The sequence below is a fragment of the Salarias fasciatus genome, chromosome 2 (assembly GCF_902148845.1).
Source record: "Salarias fasciatus chromosome 2, fSalaFa1.1, whole genome shotgun sequence".
Taxonomy (NCBI): domain Eukaryota; kingdom Metazoa; phylum Chordata; class Actinopteri; order Blenniiformes; family Blenniidae; genus Salarias; species Salarias fasciatus.
The window spans coordinates 10,128,571-10,150,966 of NC_043746.1; the positions used below are offsets into that span (position 1 = coordinate 10,128,571).

General features: G+C 42.3%; 1 protein-coding gene across 1 annotated transcript; it reads left to right on the forward strand.

Moving 5' to 3' along the window:
• Positions 1-2,371: 2,371 nt before the first annotated feature.
• dusp1 (dual specificity phosphatase 1) lies at positions 2,372-5,746 on the forward strand. Its single transcript, XM_030111870.1, has 4 exons — positions 2,372-3,031; positions 3,296-3,441; positions 3,559-3,778; positions 4,477-5,746. The coding sequence occupies exons 1-4, from the start codon at positions 2,623-2,625 to the stop codon at positions 4,830-4,832; spliced, it is 1,131 nt and encodes a 376-aa protein (XP_029967730.1). The 5' UTR covers positions 2,372-2,622; the 3' UTR covers positions 4,833-5,746.
• The last annotated feature ends 16,650 nt before the right edge of the window (positions 5,747-22,396 follow it).

Below are 22,396 nucleotides of genomic sequence, written 5' to 3' on the forward strand. Positions count from 1 at the left end.
CCTCCATATAGTGTGTAACATTCTTGCTTTGTGGCATGTGCCTCAGAGTTGACTCATCTCACGGGAGTGTGAGGTTAAGCCGGCGAGAAAGTTTTTGCACTGTGTTGTGATTGGTTCAGTTTCTGTACTTTGAGCTGGCTCCCCTCCCCTCGCCTCCTCTCCTCTTCCTTTCTCACATCGCATATCCATTTTCCTTTTTGCCAGAAGCAAAACACCAGAAACAAACCAGCACAGATGTGGGTTCACCCGGGGCAGAAAGTCCACAAAGTCACTCAGGTTACAGTAAAGTGAGAATGACGTCATGGTCGATAGTGTCAGCCTGATCCAGTGAAGATGTAAACAGCATAAAGTTTACACCTGTAAACATTATCCATTATCTTGTTCTTCATTATATACATACATACATACATAACCAGTTGGGACAGTTCAGTGGTTTCTACAATTTTTATGTGCCCTGTTTAATAATAAAGACTGGAGAAACATTCTCTGAAGAAACACAGCTGTCATTTTTTGTCTTCCTTTACAGGGAAAAAAGAATTAAAAATCCAGAAAGTCCTGAATTAGGAATAAATCCTACAACATAAACTTTAATGGACCAGTTTTTGCTATAAAATAATCATGTGTGCTATATTGTTTTCAAGTGATTGCTTTAATACACAACCTATTTTTTGAGCCATGTTTCATAACACCACAACACTGGTGTGTCTCTACTGTTCACTCTCAAAACAAAAGATGTGAACACACCCTCTTCGACAGATGAATAGTGCCTATCCATAGTTACTCTTTTGCTTCCTTTTTTATGAGACAGCAGCATTGCCTCTTCTGAGTCAGCAAACCAAATAGATAGGGTATTTCCAACAATGTTTGTTATATATGAAAAAAAGAAGAAGAAAAAGAACAAGTCTGATCATGATCGGGAAAATATACACCTCACCCATCTGTTCAATTAGGGTCACGAAAGAAACAAACAGGTCAGGAGATCTCCATCTGCTGTTGTCTTCCTGGTATACCTCTGTTTTGGTTCCCAGCGTGTGGAAATTTACTGGACTTCAGATTTCTATACAGTGATTAACTTTTATGGTTGGCCTTTGCTCTCGGGGCATTGAACACTATGTACCGCTGCCTAATAAAAACAAAGAATAAACTTTTATGGCGCCCATGGCAGATATTTACTTATTATCTTGTTATTTGTCAACTCTCAGGTGAAGAGGCAAAATAGGAATCTAATTAAACACTAACATCATGGAAATTTTGCCAAATTCCTTAATTGCTGACATATAAGTAATTCACATAGATGCCTAAAATTGTTGATCACAAAACTGAAACTATCATCGTGTTGGTGATCGCCCTCAGTAAAACAGGAAATGACTAAATAGGTCCTATTCTAAGGTAAATAAAAACACAATTCACCTGATTAAAACACATAGATTGCATAGCTGTGTTAATATAGATTTGACATATACTAGCTCTTATCACACCGAAAGCAAGTCACTGTGTTGTAATCTTAACATTTAGACTATTTTGGTGTCTACTGACTTCTGTCATCAACATGAAGTGGGTGGCTTTTTGTTTTTTTCATGATTTTTGGACAGAGACAGTATGACTAACTGGTTGCAACCGGTTTACTATCAGTTTTGTAACTGAGAGGTGAGTAAGGCTGCATATGAAGACACTGGTGTAAAAAAAAGGCCAAATTCAAAGAAGCTAAATTGGATATTTACTACAACTTTCTGGTAAATACTGTAAAGTGCCAAGATATTCTGTCACCACAAAAAGTATGCTAACGACCTTGACTAGCAGTTAAGGGATCAAATTTCCTCTTTACAACATAATAAAGATAAAGAACTGAGTGGAGAGTTCAGCTGATGTTAAACATTAAAAGTTAAAGTACTTTATAGACTTTATTTATTTTGACAATAGTCAACAGCTTTTGTCAAAACTGGGATTTGGGCTTTTTCTATCTATCTATCTATCTATCTATCTATCTATCTATCTATCTATCTATCTATCGATCGACCGATCTAAAATATTCTATATTTGGTTTAGTTTTTGATTGGAAAATTGTATTTATCATGTTGTTGAGAAGTTTTAAAGATTTGTACTGAGTGAAAAGTGTGGGAAATCAAAGTAGAAAGAAAAGAAAGAAGGAAAGACAGAAAGAAAGAAACTTCAGCCGCGCTCACGTTGAAGTGGCGACCAGCGCGTGCCCGCGTACGTGCGGTACGTTACAGAAATGTCCCAGTTGTGCACGCGGGGCGGTGATGACGTTAGCAGGACGCGTTGGCAGGGCGCCAGGAAGGGGCGGCGCTCTGACGTCCGAAGCCTCTCATTCACAAGTTGGTTTATAAGCGGGTTTCAAAGCGCCCACGAGCAGAAGCTACTCACTGTCAAATTGTATATTTATAACTTAAAGAAAAAGAAAAAAGAACCGCGTCTACCGGATACACTAAACAAGAAGAAAGGACCAGCTTAAACTATCTTAAAACTCTTTGCTTTTCTTATTTTTTTTTATTTTATTTTATTTTTTTTTTTACTTTTTTAAACAAGCCTATCGGAACAAAGGCCTCGCGCTTCACACATAACTTTGTGATCTTGGGAGAGAGTATTTTTCGCCGTAACTTTATGCATTTGGATTTAACATTTCTATCCAGTCGTACTACTATGGTCATAATGGAGGTTCCCACGATCGACTGCGCGACCCTCTGTGCCTTGCTGGAGGGCGACGTCCCGGGCTGCCTGGTGCTGGACTGTCGCTCCTTTCTCTCCTTCAACTCGTCCCACATCGCGGGCTCCACCAACGTGCGCTTCAGCACCATCGTGCGCCGGAGGGCCAGGGGCGGGCTGGGACTGGAGCACATCGTCCCGAACGAGGACACCCGCAGCCGGCTCCTGTCCGGGGAGTACCAGTCCGTGGTGCTGCTGGACGACCGCAGTCTGGACTTAAGCCAGGCGAAAAAGGACGGGACCCTGATGCTGGCTGTCGCTGCCCTGTACCGGGACCGCTGTGGAGACAGGATTTTTATTCTCAAAGGTGAGGAAACCCACATTTTTTTTTTTTTTTTTTTTTGCTCTGTAAAAGTGTCACAACACAATGCTCGAAGTGTTTCCTAACAACGGGGCAACAAATGCAGTTTCCAGCTGTCACCATACCAGCTGGTGCTGGGGTAAACAATGCTCCAAAATAGCCCCATGAGCAGTTGTTCTTTATTTAGGAGGCACCTTAAAAAAAAAAAAAAATGTTGATTATGTGTTACTCTGTAATCTGATCAGTGTGTATTTTTGAACCTTTTTCCAGGTGGATTTGATACATTCTCCTCAGAGTATCCAGAGATGTGTACCAAACCTTCTCTTCCTCAAGGTCTCAGTTTGCCTCTGAACTCCAGCCACCCTGGGAGTGCAGACCCAAACTGCAGTCCATGCAATACACCGTTATACGACCAGGTTTGTACATCAATATATACTTGAACAAATTCAGCAACAGTACACCATTGTGTGTCTTATTTCATGGTTGTGATGCTCTGAATGTGACTCAGTGATGTTTCTTTTTTAATTATTTAGGGGGGTCCAGTGGAGATCTTGCCTTTCTTGTACCTTGGTAGTGCTTACCATGCATCCAGAAAAGACATGCTGGATATGCTGGGGATCACCGCTCTGATTAATGTCTCTGCCAACTGCCCCAACCACTTCGAGGACTCCTTCCTGTACAAGAGCATCCCCGTGGAGGATAACCACAAAGCCGATATCAGCTCGTGGTTTAATGAGGCGATTGAGTTTATCGGTGAGTACATGCTCCATCTTGACCCCCTCAACTGCTCGCCACGAGCGCCTGTCACAGCTGTTACCTCCAGAGCCCGTTGGTGGGAAGCAACACATACACCCAGGCCCCCCCCCCCCCCCCCCCCCCCCCTTCCTTTCCTTCACTCTTTGACTGCTGGATTTAAATTTTAAAAAGTTCCCTCCAAAATCAACCAGCTGGCTCAACACAGGCTCCCGTCCTCACAATAATGGCGATTACATCATCTCCAGCCCTCAGGCGCACAAAAAAGACGGCCTCCCCCTTTTTAATGAATCGCGAGGCGGCAGCCCCAAACTAGTTTTGTAGTAGGTTGGCTGGCCGTGGTGAATGGCCCCCTCCACGCCACTCTTTGTTCTGACCTAACAAAAGGCAATTTCTCCTCATTCACTCCATCAGCCTCCGTCCCAGATCAATACCCCCAGTGGGGGTTTGTTCCCCTTCTTTGTCCATTCAATCCGCCTCCTTTGGGAATCACCCCCACAAACTCCCACCCCGCACTGCTATTAACTGTTTTCCTGTGTCTTAATGAGCGCAATTCAATTCAAAAAGAAACTGAAAGTGTTGCAAAGACTTCTGGGTTTATGGTTTCCTGTGACAGGCTGAGTTTTTATCTTCAATGCCACATTTGTCACCTCATTGATGAGAACTGAGAACTAATTTTTCTTTCTCTTTCTCCACAGACTCAGTGAGGAATAAAGGAGGCCGTGTGTTCGTGCACTGTCAAGCCGGTATTTCCCGCTCCGCCACCATCTGCCTAGCGTACCTCATGCGGACCAACCGCGTGAAGCTGGACGAGGCCTTTGAGTTTGTCAAGCAGCGCCGCAGCATCATCTCCCCAAACTTCAGCTTCATGGGTCAGCTCCTCCAGTTCGAGTCCCAGGTCCTGGCGTCGTCCACCTGTTCGTCGGAGGCGGGCAGTCCAGCCATCGGCAACAGCAACACGGTGTTCAACTTCCCCGTCTCCATCCCCGTGCACAGCTCGACGGGCCAGCTCTCATTCCTCCACAGTCCCATCACCACCTCCCCGAGCTGCTGAGGAGGCTTCGGACCTGAGGTGCATCACTCTAATGACTGTACTGAGCGCTTCACAAATCACGGTCCTGACTCTTATCCATTCGTGGTGGTGATGCTGGTGTCACTGGACGGAATGGGTACTATTGTTTGGGTCAGTTCATTTGACCCTCCTGATCTGCAGGCCAAACTTTACTAATTGGCCTGGCTTTGTCAAAGGGAGATATGATGATTACCATCAGGCAGTATTGACGATGAACCTCCCAAATGTGAAAGTCATTCACATTTTCAACCCTAAGTGACTTGGGAAAGAGCCGAGAATGGAAGTTAGTCTTGTGTAGAAATTATTATGAATAATCTTTATTCAATGGACTGATTTTTCTTTTTTTTTTTTTTTTTTAATGAAGGCAACTGCTTTTGATAATCACAATCATTTTTGAGCAAACTGAATGGAGAGGGCTAACAGTTGTCTCAGGAATCTTCTTAAATGTCCTTTTTTGCTTTCTGCACTGGTCAAAGAAAGCATGTGTTGTAAAACATGGCATGGAAGTTACACCGTTGTCTGAAGAACAATGAATGTATCCCTCTCTTCTCAGAGAGACGTGGCAGGAGTCTTCATGTTCACTTTTTTGAGTGGAAAAGGTTGCCAGTTTCAAAAGCGAATACCTTTCAAGAAACCATGAAACCCTGACGATCCTGACAGATTGGGGAAGCCGACCAGAAAATACCTCATATTTCTGTACTGTGTACCGCAGCGCTGAGTTGGACAGAACCCCCTAAAAGAACTGATAAATCTGGGGCCACACAGTCCTCTTTGACTGCATTCTGACATATTTATTAACTAAAGTAATATATTTGTTATATCTATTTTTGCAAAATGTTTGTTTAAATGTTGTTTTTATACTGCTGAATAAACCCCATTTGTTTTTTTTATTCGTACTCATTTGCAGATCTGCTCTTTTTTCCTTACTTCAGTTTTCCGGTTTACTCGGGGAGCCAACAACAAAAAAATCTGAAAGCAGATTTGCATGTCTCAACTGCATGCAAATAGAGATGCAGGGAATAGGTTCATCTTTACAGCTAAGAGTACTCATCATTTTACACACGAAGCAAAAAATAAATAGGCTGTTTAGCATTATGAGGTCGACATACTTGAAATTTAAAAAAACAATACATTTATTAGTTGATATAATGTAAATGACTAGCAATACAAATCTGGACATATACCTGTCCATAAATTTTACTGAAATGTAAACTGCTGTAAATTGCTAAAAAAATAGTTTATAATTAACAAAGCTTTCTCTCATAAAATACTTGATATGTGATCATTAAAGTAGACCAAATTGTTTGATCGCCAAAAGCATGTTTTATTTATATATTGGCTAATAATTATCCATGATTTCTACAGAAACAAAAGAGATAAAGATGCAATTATGACCACCAAAACAAAGCCAGTAGTGATTGATCATCTGGAATCTGTTTGACCCTCTGCACTGTGTTCCATCATGTGATGGAATCCGATCATATATCTGCATGAGGACTTTAACCCAAACAAGAGGCATGATGTCATGGCGTCAGCCATTGTTTGGGCCACACTCCTTCTCTGTGAACCCACCCGAGGCCGGGGCAACAGCAGGAGGCTTAAAGAATCAGCCAAGGAGCCCTCCCTCCACGGCCACAATAGGAGCAGCTGCAAGGCGTTTGGGAAAAGTGTGACAACTAAAGAGCATTCAGGGCTCAGTCAAGCACCGGCCTTGTGTCCTTGGCCCGGCGCGATAATGAGGAGGTGGGGACAGAGATAGCCGTGAAAGGGAAAGGAATATGTTTGGCTTGCAAATGAGTCAAAACATTGGCTGTTGCCCATGGTGGGGTGTGAGAAAAAAGGGACCGAGCTTCCTCTGGAGGTGATGACACCCTCAGCGCTACTAATGGAAAACAAGTGTGCTTATGAAGCTCAGGGGGAAAATGAAAATATGAAATTGAGAAAGCTTCCATAATGTATGTTCAGCTTTCTGCATGAAAAAAGGATTTTAAGAATTGTTTTCATGGAAAAAAAAAACAAAAAAAAAACAATTACCGAAGGGTCATTCAATCATTATCTCAGCAGCTCCATCAGACAAGCTGTGATTTCAGTGACATATGTGTAGCTCACCCTCACCCGCCCCCCCGACCCCCCTGACCCCCCCGACCCCGATCCCCAAGACACCCTGCAGCCCATTGTGTCAGGAGGCTTCCTGCATTTGGGAGGGGGGCGCTGGTGTTTGTGTGTGTGTGTGTGTGCGTGTTCAAGTCGTCGGGCCTCTTCCATGATCTGATGCGGATGTTCTTAATCTGGGCTTTTTCAAAGTGTGAGGCGGCGTCGGCGGTGGGCGCCGGGCTGCCTTCAAGGGGCATTTCACTGTTCCCGCCATCATTCTAATTCATTATTTATTCAAGAATAAATTATCAAAACAAAAAGGATGATGAAACATTGACAGTTTGATAATTGCAGGCAACATGATTATGATTTAAAGGGATACTTCAACATTTTGGCAAATTGGCCCATTTAGTGCAATTCCTTAGTTATTTCGAACAGCATACTTACTTTTTTTGTGAGGGCGAGCTGTTGTTTATTCAGAGATGAGTCGGGGCAGGTTTTCGGGACAGACACAATGGAAGTGAATGGTATTTTTGGTTCCCTTCGTCAAACTCATCAAATACACAATCCAACAAAGCCAAAACACTTTGGTGGACACGTTATAATATGCACATTCACTACGCTCTGAAATGTTAATGCAAAATTAGGAGATTGAGTTGTTTATGCGAAGATTTCTAAGACGGAACTACTTACTAAACATGGCGTCTGGGCGTAGTGATTTCAAAAGAAAAAGTAAGTTCCCAGTATTTGCTTCAGTGTCGTAACGCTACAATATTATTTGTTGGTGTTCCACAGCGTAGTGAATGTGCAGATTATAACGTGTCCACCAAAGTGTTTTGGGGTTGTTGGATTGTGTATTTGATGAGTTTGACAGGGGGAACAAAAAATACCATTCACTTCCATTGTGTCCGTGCCGAAAATCTTCCCCAACTTGCCTCTGAATAAACAACAGCTCGCCCTCACAAAAAAAGTAAGTACGCTGTTCGAAATGACTAAGGAATTGCGTTAAATGGGCCAATTTGCCAAAATGTTGAAGTATCCCTTTAAAACCATCAACTTCCCATAAAAACCTTCTCTGGAAAGAAAAAACAAAACCCAGTCAAACAACATGTGTATTTCACACAGTTTAATGGAAATTCAAACTTTGCCTGATCCGTTTGAGAGCTTCAGATGTTAAAATGCCCGCATTTCTTGACATTAGCCTCCAACATTCAGTCATCATTCAGACGAAACTGACTCTAACGTCATCTGTCATTTTCACCGAGTTGTCAATTGGCTGTCTCATTTAGCAACTGAGCTCTGACTCAACTTCAAAGTCATTTTAATTAACACAATCCCAAGAAAACAATGGTTATATAACATTTCAGAAACTGCTGCCAGGACAGGAAGAGACAGAAGCCCACCCCTCCTGTTTATATTATTTGGTTCAGACCCAGTCTGCACAACTTGTTGGTGTTCACTTATAATTTCAAGATCTTCCAAGTCATGCATTCTTTAGTGAATGAGTTTTTTTCTCAATTCACTTCATGCTGTTAAGTTTGTCAGTAAAGAAGAGACTGTAGAGATAATCATCCTCTGTATTTGCTTCATCCACCTTGCAGTTGAGGGTGAATAAAAATTAGATCAGTAGATGGCTTACAACCTAGATAGGTTACTAGTCCATGACACAGAAAGTTACTCACAGAATAAATAGATAAAGAGATACACAAATTCACACCAGTCACCTCCAAAACCACAGTCAGCTCTCTTAATCCACGATACAGCAGTTCTGGAGGGCGTTGTACATCCTGTATATTAAAATCATGATCATACTGTCCATGATTTGGCTGACACGTTAACAAAGATTTAACATCGATGAAGAAAAGACCAACAATTCTTGACTGCCTGAAACTCACAATCTACTGAGTCTCTGCTCTCTACTGAAGTCTCTATCTACTGAGTCTTTGTCTCCTGGTTTATAATAATTATTCTACAAAAAAAGTAGAATAAAATAACAGGTCAACAAAAATATTTTCAGAGGTATTTTGTTTTTTATATTGTGCAATAAGTGAAAAACTTTAATGACAGTCGGAGCAGATCAGGGCTATGATACAGCACAGTCGGTAAGAAGGGGTGTTTTCCAGTCCCAGGGTCCTCAGTTTGATCCCCCATTCATGTGCTACATTGCATTAGGGCAAGACAGCGAACCCCAGTTTCTTCTCAACAGTGTGTGGAAATACATAAACTGTACAATTAAAAACTTTATTTCCACTTTTTAATTTTTTAACACATTTGCGTGACCCTCCAAATCTTTGGACCACTTGTGCAAAAGTCCTCTATATTATCCCCGTGGGGGGTGAGCGGTGCTGCGTCATTCTGCCTCCGGTTTACACCTCGACACCTTGGAACTGGATTACGTCTCTCACACAGAGACAACACAATATCCCCGGTGAGAAGATTTAGTCCACACATTGATGTCATGGCAGAATACGCACCTGGAGTAAATCTTTAAGAGGATTGTAACAGTGACTGACGCTCCGCTAACATCCAGCCCAGGCAGCTGCAGCGCTGAGGTGGCTCGCTCTAATCTCTGCGTCTGCTCAGCCTCAACCTGCTGCGCAAGATCTAATGGAAACTTCAGGATGAGCATTTTACTTTGATGCAAAAGAGACCAATTTTGGTATTTTTTGTATTAAAAAAAAAACATAAACAGAAGAGAAGGTAGTTTGTGTTTTGACTTTTTGTTCAAACTGCTCCGAATGAAAGAACTTAAAAGTTCTTCTCGACAAGTTTCAGTTGCGTGACAAGAGCAGTTAAGGCCAGATCTGTGACGCGATATAAGACTTGCTAAAAGTATGTCAGGACATGCGGTGAAGTGACTCTTTCCTTGCCAGCAGTTTCCCTTCCTTTGACAACCTATTTGTATTATTAAGTAATGCCGAAAGGGGAACTGCAGCTTAGCATAAAGTCAACCTCTTTTCTGTAATGAGTATCAATCTTTCAATGTGTTTGGGAAAAAAAAAGAAAAGAAAGAACAAACTAGGCAACATCGCAAAACAAAACCAAAACACAAAACTCAACATATGTTTGAGTGATGGCCAGATGTCTGTCGGCCATTAGTCTCTTCTGCGCTCCATTCAGCCCACAGACGCTGAACAGGGTCAGTATTTTTCCACTCACTGGAGATGCGGGGTTGTGTTCACAAGCAGAAGCAAGATCCTGTGTGGAGTATTCGAGGAATGTTTGGCATCTCCTCCTGCCTGCACTCTGAATGATGTCAGTCCCCGGGAGCATACATACGTATGTGCGCTTGTAAATCACAAAGCTGCAGGAAGACGCCAAACTGATCCAACTCTGCCATCATATTTTGGACCGACATCAGCATTTCTCAGATAAGAAGTGGATGCTTCCGAGGACAATGCCGTATAACTCATGTGAAAGAAATTAAAAACAGCCCTGCCCCGGTGAAATCAGGAGCAGGACCCGCTTGTCTGTGAGGCCTGCTGTCATTAATAATTGCAGCAAACAAGGTCAGGAAAGAATCAGCTATCTGCTCAAATAAGGCAGTGGTATCAAATGCATAAATTGGAGGCCCTGGGCGAAGGCATGAGACTTCCTGGGACTAAACTCTGACCCTTTTCAGCACATATGCACACAAAGGTTAGCTTATGAAGCGCAGCAGTTCCCACATGACTGGAAAATGATGACAACTCAGATGGTGTTGTGTTACTTGGGGCATTACTGCAGCTGTCACTTCTTGTATGAAAGTAAAAAAAAACTTGTTGGCAAACAAAAATGGGGCTCAAGTTTTGATTGAGGTGAAGAAACTGCAGCAAAACCCATGTGTTGGCCTCGTGTGGGAAAAACAGATATTTAATAAAACACAGAATGTGTCCTGTGGAGCAATAAATTGAGAGATGACAAAAGCCTCAGAGGAGGATCAAAAGCGTGTAAACTGAGACAGGATATTCTGAAAGGATCTCTGGATTTGAGAGGAAACTTTTCCATCCTGGTTTATTGTGAGTGAGCGCCATCTAAAGGAAGACTGTGCAGTCAGGAGGGAATGAAGCTCAAAAGCTCCCTGCAGCCTTCCAAGCAAGTGTTTAAAGCAGGGCAGTTTTTCCAAACGGCTCTGTCAACTCACCCTGCTCATAAAGTGAAAGTAATCCACTTCTCAAAGGCCCAGTTGTTTTCACAGAAGTGTTTGTGTAATGTTCTCGTTGGGAGCCTACAGTCAAACACAAAGGCGCTTATCACAAGTATGACTGAGGGAATCATTTAACTCGACTCCTAATGCTTCTCTCCTGCAGCCATTTACATCTGAACCGCAAGTCAACAAACACTCTGAGGTCCCATTGATGGAGTCTGCTGAGGTGAGCTGGATGAGCTGAGCGGCTTGATGGACCGCTATTGGTCAGAGAGGGTACTTTCAAATTCAAATTGCTAAATTTTGACCGGTGCTGTTAATAAGTAACACTGCTGATGGAGGGACTCGGACCGGTGCTTTAGGGGGGAAAGGGACCATTTGAGAGACCGATATTCTTTCAAGTTAATCATCTACTACTACTTCAAACGGCAACACTGATATGAGTGAATCAGGGAGAAAACAACAGCAGAATCATTCAGACTATGGCATTAATCGGTTGCTTTTTGAATTTCCAGTGTGAAAACATGCTTTTTCATATTTTGGAGGGTGTTTACAGTCATAGTTTCAACTTATACTGGCTTTTGGTTTTTCATCATCTTCTTCTTCTTTTGCAATAGAAGTAAAAAACCACAGTGTTAAGCTAGCATTTATAATAAAAGCAAACGTGGCACATATCAACGAGCACTTTATAGGGTTACATTGAAATACATGAATGTTAGAAATTTTAAATTGACTATCAAAGTAAATAGGTGGAATGATATGCCATTTATATGTGATAAAAATTTACATAAATCACAAATATGGCACACAACAAGCTACAGATATTTGATATTCAACTGAAAATTGTGGAAAACTTATAAAGTTCATGCTCCAGAGACATTACATCATGAAATCAGGGCATTTGAGGAGAAGCGTGATCTAGATTTCCTCATCTCAAGCAAACTGTTGAAACAACTGGATTAAATACTAAGTGTGGTTTTGTCTCACAATGTCAAAATATGAGCAGCATGACGAGGAAGAATGTTTAAATACTATCTGTAATCCAGCCGGGAAGTTTATTGGTGGATTCTTGGATTAAACACCAGCTGTGAATTTTAATGGTTAGAGAACAAAATCATTGAGCAGTTGAACATGAGCATTCAAAGGTTTGCAGAAAGTCGTATTGAGTTAACCTGTAAAGGTCATAGTGGATTTTAGGTTCATCCTGAAATTTCACCTGAAAGAAGAATATCTGTCACTTTTTGTCAGTGGCGTAATTCATGTCTTATTTCTTAAAACTATTCCAACCTGGAGAAGATTTGTCCCTGAGGAACAGCAAAAGGTTATGCATTAATCTTTGTTTGATATACTCTATTGACTGCTGCTGTCTCACAATAACATTTGTTCTTTGCAAAAAACTATGATTTATTCTGGTTTCAGCTGCACAGCGCATATAATCAGATACAGAAGGGATCCATTAAATTCTAGAAATCTTGTACAACGACCGCTTTAAAGGAAATTAGCAGGTTAACAAATGTGGTCACTTGTCTGACTCAGTTATTTTACTTGATGATTCATTTCTGCTACTTCATTTCTCCATCGACATTATACTTGGCTTATCTACCTTTCACATTTATTTTGAATATACGCATCAAAATGAAATAAGCGCACAGTGATTTGACTGAATTTGAAGTATCATGGACTGCTTCAATAAATATTGAACTCCAGCCTGAACAGCCACAGCGACCACTTTAAGTCTGTATTGCTGATACTTGAAACCAAGTGGCGGTGAACGGAAGCCTCTGCGTGCTCCCTGCACTGGTGCACAATGCTCAGTGTGTCTCAGCAATCTGAAATTGTGAAGTGGCAAATGTGATTTCAACCTCCATTTATTTCACAGCGCTCACCTGTGACCTCGCTCACCGGTCAGGAGCCTCCCTGACCACAGGACGGTGAGGCAGCTGTCTTAAATAAACTGGATGCCCTCGGGCTTGTAAAAGCATTGTTTAAGGATTGTCCAAGCTATTTATTCTACTTTGTCTCCACTTATTCAGTTTTCTTTCTGGACAGAGTGTGGTAACCTGAGGCTGTGGGTAATTTTCCACTGCAAACATCAGGGCTGCATGTTGGCGTTCACCTCTCAAGGACAGGATCATTAATCGCACGCCCACTTTCCCTTTTTAGAAACTGCAGTGTGGGCTGCAGCGACATGCGTTAACGGTCCACAGTGCACACACACACACACACACACACACACACACACACACACACACACACACACACACACACACACACATTTTCCTCCCAGAATGCAAACACATCTCGGTTCTCAGCCTCTGAGGCTGGATACTATTGGATAAACAACAGTGGCCACGTGCTCATGTTTACACATCTTCAAATTTCAGGCGGGAATTTGTGCTACAAAAAAAGAACTCAATAAAAGCACACTCACACTACTGAGACAGTAGCAGCAGCAGAAAAAGACCAGACACCGAGAGAAGATCCTCAGTTTAACTGTCGTTTCACTTAGTTTGTGAAGTTGTTGATGTGGAAACACTATGGGAAGCAGCCAGTCTTCAAACTTGTGTGTTCCCTTTGGTCTGATCTCTCCACAGCCTCCCAGCAAGGATGAGAAAGTTAAGAAAGAGGGTAAGATATATTCTATTATTTTCTACTTTATGTCGTCTATTTTACAAAAGCTACAAATTATCAATTCAGAGCTCAGCAGAATGAGTTGTTCCTGGAAAAAGGGCATGTAGATTTAGTGTATCTTCAGTTCATTATTTTATAATTGTGTTCTAAATTAAGATGTATCTTGTTTTTCTTCCTAACACTTTCTTTAACCTTGGTTATTCTCACCTGTAAATGAAATGCATTCTTGAAAATTGTTTAAAATTAAAATGTATTTAACTTAATCTTAATAATCATTTTAAATTGTTTTTTTTTAATTAGATTTTAAACATTTATTAATTGATTGACTTTTTATTTTTGTCTTGTATTTATTGTGTCTATACTGGTTACGCTTAAGAATCACACAGCATTACTTAAATGTCAATATATAAAACTTAGGAGTTTCTGTATTTATATAGGATATAGAAACTCACAACGAGAAAAAATGAAGAAGAAGAAACATAAATAACATAAACAGTGACAAAGAGACAGCAGCTCGGTTAAGGTTTGGCTGAAGATGCTGCTCCGTCACACACAGCCTGGTGGTGTTACTGACAGTGGGACTGTATGGTCAGGAGTAAAGTCGTACTTTTCCTCCAAAAAACAGAAAAGCTGCTCTTCAGCAAAGAGACACCAGATTATTGAAGTACAGTGAAGTGCAAAAAATACAAAGATGACTTATTTATTAAGTTACAGGGGATAAATACAAAGACATGACATTCAAGTTGTTATTGTTCTTAGGTCATTCTGTTCACTGTACATCACTTCCATCCATCTGTTGACGTTCGGAGTTTGCGCATCCTCCCTGTGCTTGTGTGGGTTTCCTCATCATGTTCCCTCCCACAGCTGAAAGACATGTGTTTGCGGTTAATTGGTGACTCAAAATGGCCTGTAGATGTGAATGTGGGTTTGAACATTATCTCTTTGCCTGTGTGGGTTCTCCGGGAACCCCAGCATTCTTTCATAATCCACAAACATGTATAATATGGTAAGCAGTGACAAAAAAAAAAAAAAAAAAAAAAAAAAAACTCTGTGACCTGGTGACCTGTCCAGCTGGTCTCTTAACCAGCATCAGCTCCCGTAAGCTACATGTGGCTCCAATCACATGTATTTGTTGATCCCCATCACTTCCTTCCTATTTGTGTCTTTTCTGTTGCCCAACTGTCTAATCCTGTAACACAGGCTGAGTCATTTTACGACGTTTTAATTGAGCTGAGCTCTGCTGTTTATTGCTTTAGGCTGACAGGAAATGCCTGTCACTCATACACGGCCGCATTAAGCCCCATGCGGTTGAGTCAGGTTCACAGAGGCCATGTCAGAGCTTTCCCAGACCCCTGTGGGGTGATGAGAAATAGACAAAATGGTTGTGAGAATAGCCGAGGAAGTCGCCGGTCAACAACTAATGTAATCTGGAGGAAAACAAAGCAAACAAACTGCGTGTGTTTACACACTGGTGGACATTCCCCCCTCTATCTGTTTCTTGTCTTTTCCTCTATTTATTTATACTCCTGTTTGTCATTGTTGCTCATCAACAGCTCCTGCTCCACGTTGTGACTGTGTGAGCTTCATTCTTCAATCCAGACCTATTATTTAAAAAGGTGGAGTGTCATTTAAGATTTTAGATTTTAGATGTTTAGTGGAGCGCGGATTTTATAAACAGAGAGACATAAAGTGTCTCATCAACCAGAGGCACATTTTACTGTAACGTTAGTGGAAGGAAGGCTGCAACCACTTCGATACATACCAGTGAAATGACACTAGGTGGCGCCACCACCTCACAGTGATCCATCCCAAACGGAGGGACGGTCCCTTAAAGGGATCCTTGCCTCAGGATGTGACTTGGCAAGTGTGAGGATGAGTTCATTGACTTCTCGCTGCCAAAGCGAAGCTGCATCTTCCATCATGTTGCTTCTTCCTGTATTAGGTCACCACCAAAGACGCTCCACATTCAGACAGCCATTGTTCTGCTGTAAACTCCTGTTGACTGACGCCACGGTGCTGCTGACACATGTTTACTCTCTAGTTATGTCCTGTTGCCTCAAGCAACAGGTGTGGTTGTGTAATGTCCGCTGGGGTTCATTATTCCTATATGTGAAGGCCCTCTCTCTGGGGAGTCGTGGTACCTGCCACGCTGCTGTGAGCATCAGTGTTGTTTGCCACTATGGTCGTGGGAGCCATGAGGTCAGTGGAGGATCTGATCCCATCGGCCAGGCCGGGTGTTTTCAGGCAGGATGAGAGGGAGTAATAAATAGCTGCTTTCAGATCACATCCAAGGATATGCAACACTGTGTTGCAATCCTGGCTGCAGATGCTCTGCGGTGGACTTATTAAACAAGTCTCAGTCAGCGAGTGTGTCCTCTGGAGTGTGACAAAGACCTCGGTCTTCTTTTTTCACAATCAAGTAGCTGAGTATCGTCATTTAACACCCTCTTAATTATTTAAGGCTGTTTCACTGAGTGTGTGTGTGTGTGTGTGTGTGTGTGTGTGTGTAAAAGAAAGAAAGAAAATACAACGAGTGGTTCTTTTATCAGCAGTTTGCTGAATATTCAGTATTTAGCCTTAAATGAACGTTATTGACAGAAAATCTTTAATTGTGACAGAAGTTGGTTCAAATTATAAGCGCTCATTTGGATTTGGATTCTTTTTATGAATAAACCATAAGTATCGTTCACTCTTATTGATAATTATCATCACTATAATACTATAACGGTTTTGAATTCATTTTGTGATGTGGTGTTATTGTCTTAATGACCTTTCTCGGTGTAAATCGGCTTTAAAATGACGACTTTTTGTGACTCTCTGCTTGCATGTGTGATGACAATAAACTTCAATTCTAATCCTAATTCTACAAGGCTTGTAGGAGCAGCGGTAGTAATTCGCCCTCCACATTTCATTAACTGTGAGAGGGAGCGACTCTGAGTCTGGTCCATCCTTGATTCCATCTTTACTGCTGGCAGCAAATCCCATGATCTCCCTAATCATAGTCGCACTTTCTTCTTCTGAAATTCCTGCATAATAATGTTTCCTCCTCCGTTTTACTCCTTGACATATCTTCTCTCTGTTCCAAACTAATTTTGGACGCTCTTAAAAAAAAATGTGAGCCAGATGCATCCATGTGCTCTCATTATCAGACTGTGACCTGACCTGTGGAAGCAGATCAAACAGCTACAGCTTGAGATGGTATCTCATATCTGAGTGCCATATTCACAGTCCTGGGACTTGTAATTCGTTTTCTTAAAGGAATAATTGGACAAAAGACAAGTTTGAGATTGCAAAAATGCTTTTTAAACGTGGTTACATTGCAGGTGTAATTGAGACAATTCGAAAAATCATTGTGCTGCTTTATCGGAAAAGCTGTATATCTGTTATTTCAGATCAAGCTCATCTCTCCACTGCAGGAGCGCTGCTTTTTACTGCCTGTGGCTACGTTCATAATGACTTACAGTATTAAACAAGCAGGATATTCAACCAAAAACTCCAAACTGCTGCTTGCCATGAGAATTTTCAGGGTGGATCTCATTGTTGTTTAAGCCCTGTCAGCAGGGGCCTTTCCTCCCACACTTTGAAAAGCCCTGGCCCGGAGGAAGCTGTAATAAGTGATAAAGTTGCTGAATCTTTCCCCTCCGGATTGCTCCTTGTTGTCAATAATCCTCCGGGATATTAGATATACTTTAGGAGAGGAAGTTCTCATATTTACAAGTTCCTAAAATAGCCTCGTCACCCAGCACTCTCAGTGTATCAGTGTCCCGTCTGAAGCAGGGGCCCCGCAGAAGTTTCCCACACGTGTCACAGGCCCATGTCATGACAAGGAGCGAGGGAGGGAGGGAGGAAGAGGGTGAGGGGGTGGGAAGGAGGGTGGAAGATTAGCTTTAAGGAGGGGGAAGGAAAATAATGAGGGAAAGAGAGAGAAGAAAAAAAAAGGACTTTAAAACTCACAGTCGAGGGAGACGAGTTAGAGCGAAGAGCAGCGATGGAGATTTGACCCGATGGCAGCGGAGGGCAGGAAAAGGGGCACAGATGGACGGAAGCACTCAGCGGTGTAGAAGTGTTAAAGGTGAAGCGAGTGTCTGTGAAACTGACCGTGACGTTTCCCCGCTCGAAATCATCCCGTTACGTAAGGGGTGTTTATGGCACACGCCGCTTTGTCTTTCAAGCTTTTCGGATGGGCGAGGACACGTTACAAAACTGCAACCCGTACCTGTTCCTGGGCCCTGCTGTTTACCTGTCCGAGCTCATTAGCTGCATACTGTACATTTCGAAGGCTCTCAGACACGGGATCAGCTTACAGAGGCATTGGCTCATGCCTCTCCGTGGCAGCTGTCTTTGATGTCCGATATGCAGACTGTCTACGGAGTGAGGCTGCAGATAGCGGGCAGCATCCAATCCGACACGTTCCAGGCCTGCAAGATCCTGATGGCGTTGGGATTAACAACACCACGTACTGGCAGCGCGACTTTCAGGTCAAAGAGAGGAACGACGCTCACCCAGCTGCATTAAAATTCCATCAGTTCCTCTGCGTTTTTCATTAAATCGCACGAGTTTACTTTGAATAAATCAGAGTGGCTCTGTGTAATTTGGCGCTGTAGTCAAACCTCATCAATGGGCAATCTAATCTTGGATTTACATGAAAAAACATTCATTCTAAAATGTTGAATTTGTAGGAGGTTTTGTTTAACTTTTTGTATAAGAAAATATACAGATCTGTTTATTTTGGTGTAGGACTCTGAGGGACTCGGCCAAAAAGCTGATCTGAATCATGAGAAAACAGAAGAGGCCCGGCGCTTTGCCGCTTATCTGTCCCAGCTTCCTGGTTCAGTTGCAGTCACAGTGCTGCGAATCAGTTGAGAAGAGCGCGTTCACCGTGCGCGCTGCTTATTTTTCTTTTGCATTGTCTGGAGATATAATGATAACATGGAAGCACAGAGCAAACAAAGCCTCTCATTACCACGTCACTTTTCCGACTGTGCTCTCCGTTTAAAGTTCATCTTTACATCATTGACAACAAAAGATAAATGATCCAGAAGTAAAAAAAAAGTGACATTCCTTTGTGAGTGCTGAAATGGGAAAGCCTTGATGATTCTGTTTCATTTGCTGCCTGGTTTCATCATTCCTGATGGACCGAGCTGTGATCCTGTACATTTCACTCCCATGCTGTCGGATCGTTGATCCTGAAGTGAGAGTAGAAGGAGAACCTCTAAAATGTGCTCGTTGATGGGCATCCACCCAGAATGGAGTCGGTACGCGGCTCGGCTTCAAGCCGCTCCATGGAAACGGACGCTGGATGGCGGCCGTTTCCCTGGAGACCTGGACGAACCTTGATTACCTGCACCGCCCGGGTCAACGCCGAGGCAGGAGACACGCCTCAGCTCAAGACCCTTCGCACAGAAACACAGAATATCTCAGTGACGGCATGTTCCTGCGTCGTTCTAAAATAGCCGGTGGAGGAGGAACGCATGGTGGCAAAAGGACAACAAGCGAGCACCATGGAAGCAGGAGGGGAGGGAGCACCGGCGTTTGGGATGATCTCCTGGCATAGAGCAAGGTTAACAGGTAAAAATGTGCATCGAAAAAAGTGCTGAAAATCTTCTTTTATTATAAAACAAAATCCTCCATTCAGCACGATAGGAAGCACAACATGTGCGAGTTCATTCTACATCGGTTAACTAAACTCGGCCATCTCTTCCCCGTTCAAGTGCAGCGACATGACTGCTGGCACGGAGTGAGACAGGCCTGCTCGCCTTCATTAAATATAAAACATAAGACAGCTGCGGGCCTCACAATCACCCCTGACACCAAAGGGAGTGGCGGGGTACTATTGGACCTCCCGGTGCGGCGCGGCGGGTGGCCTCTGAATCTTTCATGACAGTTGACATGGGTGACTCATATGTGTGGAGCTCTGGAGGGACGGGGCTGACTTATGTCCCCCCAGTGGGTCTTTAATATGTCCTTCATGATGCACAGTCCAGCGAGCGGTGACTGCTTTGTGCTACAGTCGTTTTTTTTTCAAATGCAGAGCGTAGAAATTTCATTAAAACAATTAAATAAAAAAAAAAAACAACAACAAAACAATATATTTTATTGATTATCATTAAAATTTTGCAAAAAAAAATTAAACGTTCTGTTGTCCGTCTCGGATTGGAGTCCTTGGTTTGTGACGTGGGCAGATCAGGAGCTGTTTCTGGGTTTTATTGTAAAATTGGAGCCAAAGCAGCATGCATGTTGCCGTTGAACCCACATGTGGGGCAGAGAGGGGGCGACAAGCAGAAAAAAAACACTGGGGAGGAAAGCTAGGGTTACAGAGGCTTCCCTACATAGCTCAGGCCTCTCTTGTCTCCGGATACCCACTGCAGAGGAATGGAAAGAGGCGAGCTGGGAGGAAATATGCCATTATGTAATGTACCTGGAGCTGTCTGTTATCCCTACATGCCCTCTCATTTCGTGCTGCGAGACAACAGGAGCACACACCGGTATCCTGTATGTAACGTGACGGCCGCTGGCTGTCGTTCTTCAACTTCTTGCCCTTCATGGAAATGCTGGAATCTGCCGTTGAACTTCAGACTTTGTCCGCGCCGTCTGCTCAGACCGGGCTTCAATGTCTTTTTTAGCTTATGGAGATTGCGCAGGGTAATAATAGCAAAAGCATTTTGTGTCATGACCCTTGGATCATTGAGACCCCAGCAGTCAAGGTCTGCTTCACCATGGGTGGTGCGTAAACATTTTGTTACCTCTAGCAACATATTAGAAATATTCAGGCCTGTTATTATTTTATCCTGATAGGTGTGGCCCATTTGTCCATCTTCTCAGGTATTTCATGAATTGAAGGAATCACCAGTGGAGATTTTTCCCTATTATAAATAAAAACGCTGTAAAAAAAAAATGTAAAGAAACATTTTTTTCTCACAGACATGACATGCAGTTAACAGTATGAGGTTAAAAACTACAGTTTTCAGGAACATTAACTTTAATAAACTGCTGTTGTAGCTTTAGTGAAAAATCACATTATATGATAAACACATGAAAGGGAAAAAAAAAGCATAAAGAAAATGATTAAAGTGGTGTAATGCTTGTAGCTAAAAAGCCCCAAACTGAGCTGCTCAGCAGTTCCCTTAAACCACTCTCGTTTCTCTAATGAGATTTTTGGATTTTTTTTTTCCCTCTTGAATATTTGAGGGTGAAGCAATTTAGAGGTTAGAATTTGGGAGCCTGAAGGCAAATTCTGACAAGCCTTAAATTGCTTGGGAAGTAATTTCCTTTTGAACTGTGTCATAAATTCTAATGATGTTAACAGCCTTAATTGGGATTTTCGTAACTATAGGTTTTGTTGTTTAATATTTCCCACAAGAATTCACTGCTTTCCCTCAGTGTGCCTGACAGCATTAATGTTAATATAGCCCAAGACTTTTTTTTATTTTTTTTTTTTTATTTTCCAGCTGTGGAGCAGCAGTGAAAAGCTGCGGGTTAACATCATCCACCTTGCCTTCATAAGATTATCCCATTAAAATCATTTATACAGTTACACACACAAACTCGCTGCACATTTACGTACCCCCCTTTATTTAGCATTATATACCACTAATCTTTACAAGCTTTTCTTTAATTTTTTTACCACTTTTTTTCAAAGTAATGACTAAATATATTCAGCTCTACCTTGTAAATTTTAATACTAGACCAAAATGTCTGTTTATGGACGGTGCCTGGCAGGCTGTCTTGAGAAAACCTGCTGCTGAGTCATGATGAAGATGACAAAGAGCCTGACAGAAGCATCAATGAGCACTCCTGCTTCTCTTTACCCGGAGTCCGGAGACTAGTTAGAGCGCTGATTAGTCCTCCGACAACAGCAAGACTCCGCGAATTTTCCACTACATCAGACACACTTCTGTCTAGTCACCGCTTTTAAAAGATGAAAGCCAAAAAAGAAACAAATTAAGGTTGAATTCTTGAGAGGAACAGTCATTCTGCCTTCGGATGCTCAAAAAAACAATAGAGCAACTGGAACCACGTAACAGATTACCTGTTACTGCCAACTTAGGATACTCTTAAATCTGAAGCCACTATGCGAGCGGCGAGGAGAAGCTGGCCACGTTGTTCTGGGGCCAAGAGTATTTCCTGCATCTCCTTCGGTGGTGCATCCGCTCCTCATCCCAGAGAACACTGAGACAATAGAACAGATGGAGGAAGAACACTGTCCGCGCATCTGGTTAAATGCATTGAAGAGCCATTTTTAGCACGTCTCCCACTGACAGAGAGGCCTAAAACAACATTTTAGTGGAGCCGTAATGCTGTTTCATGTTCCTCCACCAGAAACTGAGAATGCATTTCTTCATAGCAAGGAGCGACCCTGATTTACGGACAGTGTCGTGTCTTTTAGAAAGCTCAAACACAGCCTCAATTATTTAAAACAAAAAAACAAAAAAGCCAATTTAAAAAAATGTGTGGGAGGGTCACTTAATGTCAGGGTCTGGCAGGTTACATAATTCCATAACTGAGACTCTTTCAATAGAAGACAGGAGTGGAAATTCCTCATTTTTCAGTCATTAAGCATTATTATTAGTTTGTATTATTAGATCATCCCCATTCACTTACAGCACACTGCTCTTGTTATGTCTTGTTTTACCAGTTGGAACGTATTTCAGCGTAATTCAAGCCAAGCATGCATCACTTGAGGTGACAGCCTCAC

Coding starts and splice junctions, on each gene's coding strand:
- dusp1 (XM_030111870.1), top strand. CDS start 2,623: ATGCATTTGGATTTAACATTTCTATCCAGTCGTACTACTATGGTCATA. Junction 3,442..3,558: donor ATACACCGTTATACGACCAG/GTTTGTACATCA, acceptor TTAATTATTTAG/GGGGGTCCAGTGGAGATCTT. Junction 3,779..4,476: donor TGAGGCGATTGAGTTTATCG/GTGAGTACATGC, acceptor CTTTCTCCACAG/ACTCAGTGAGGAATAAAGGA.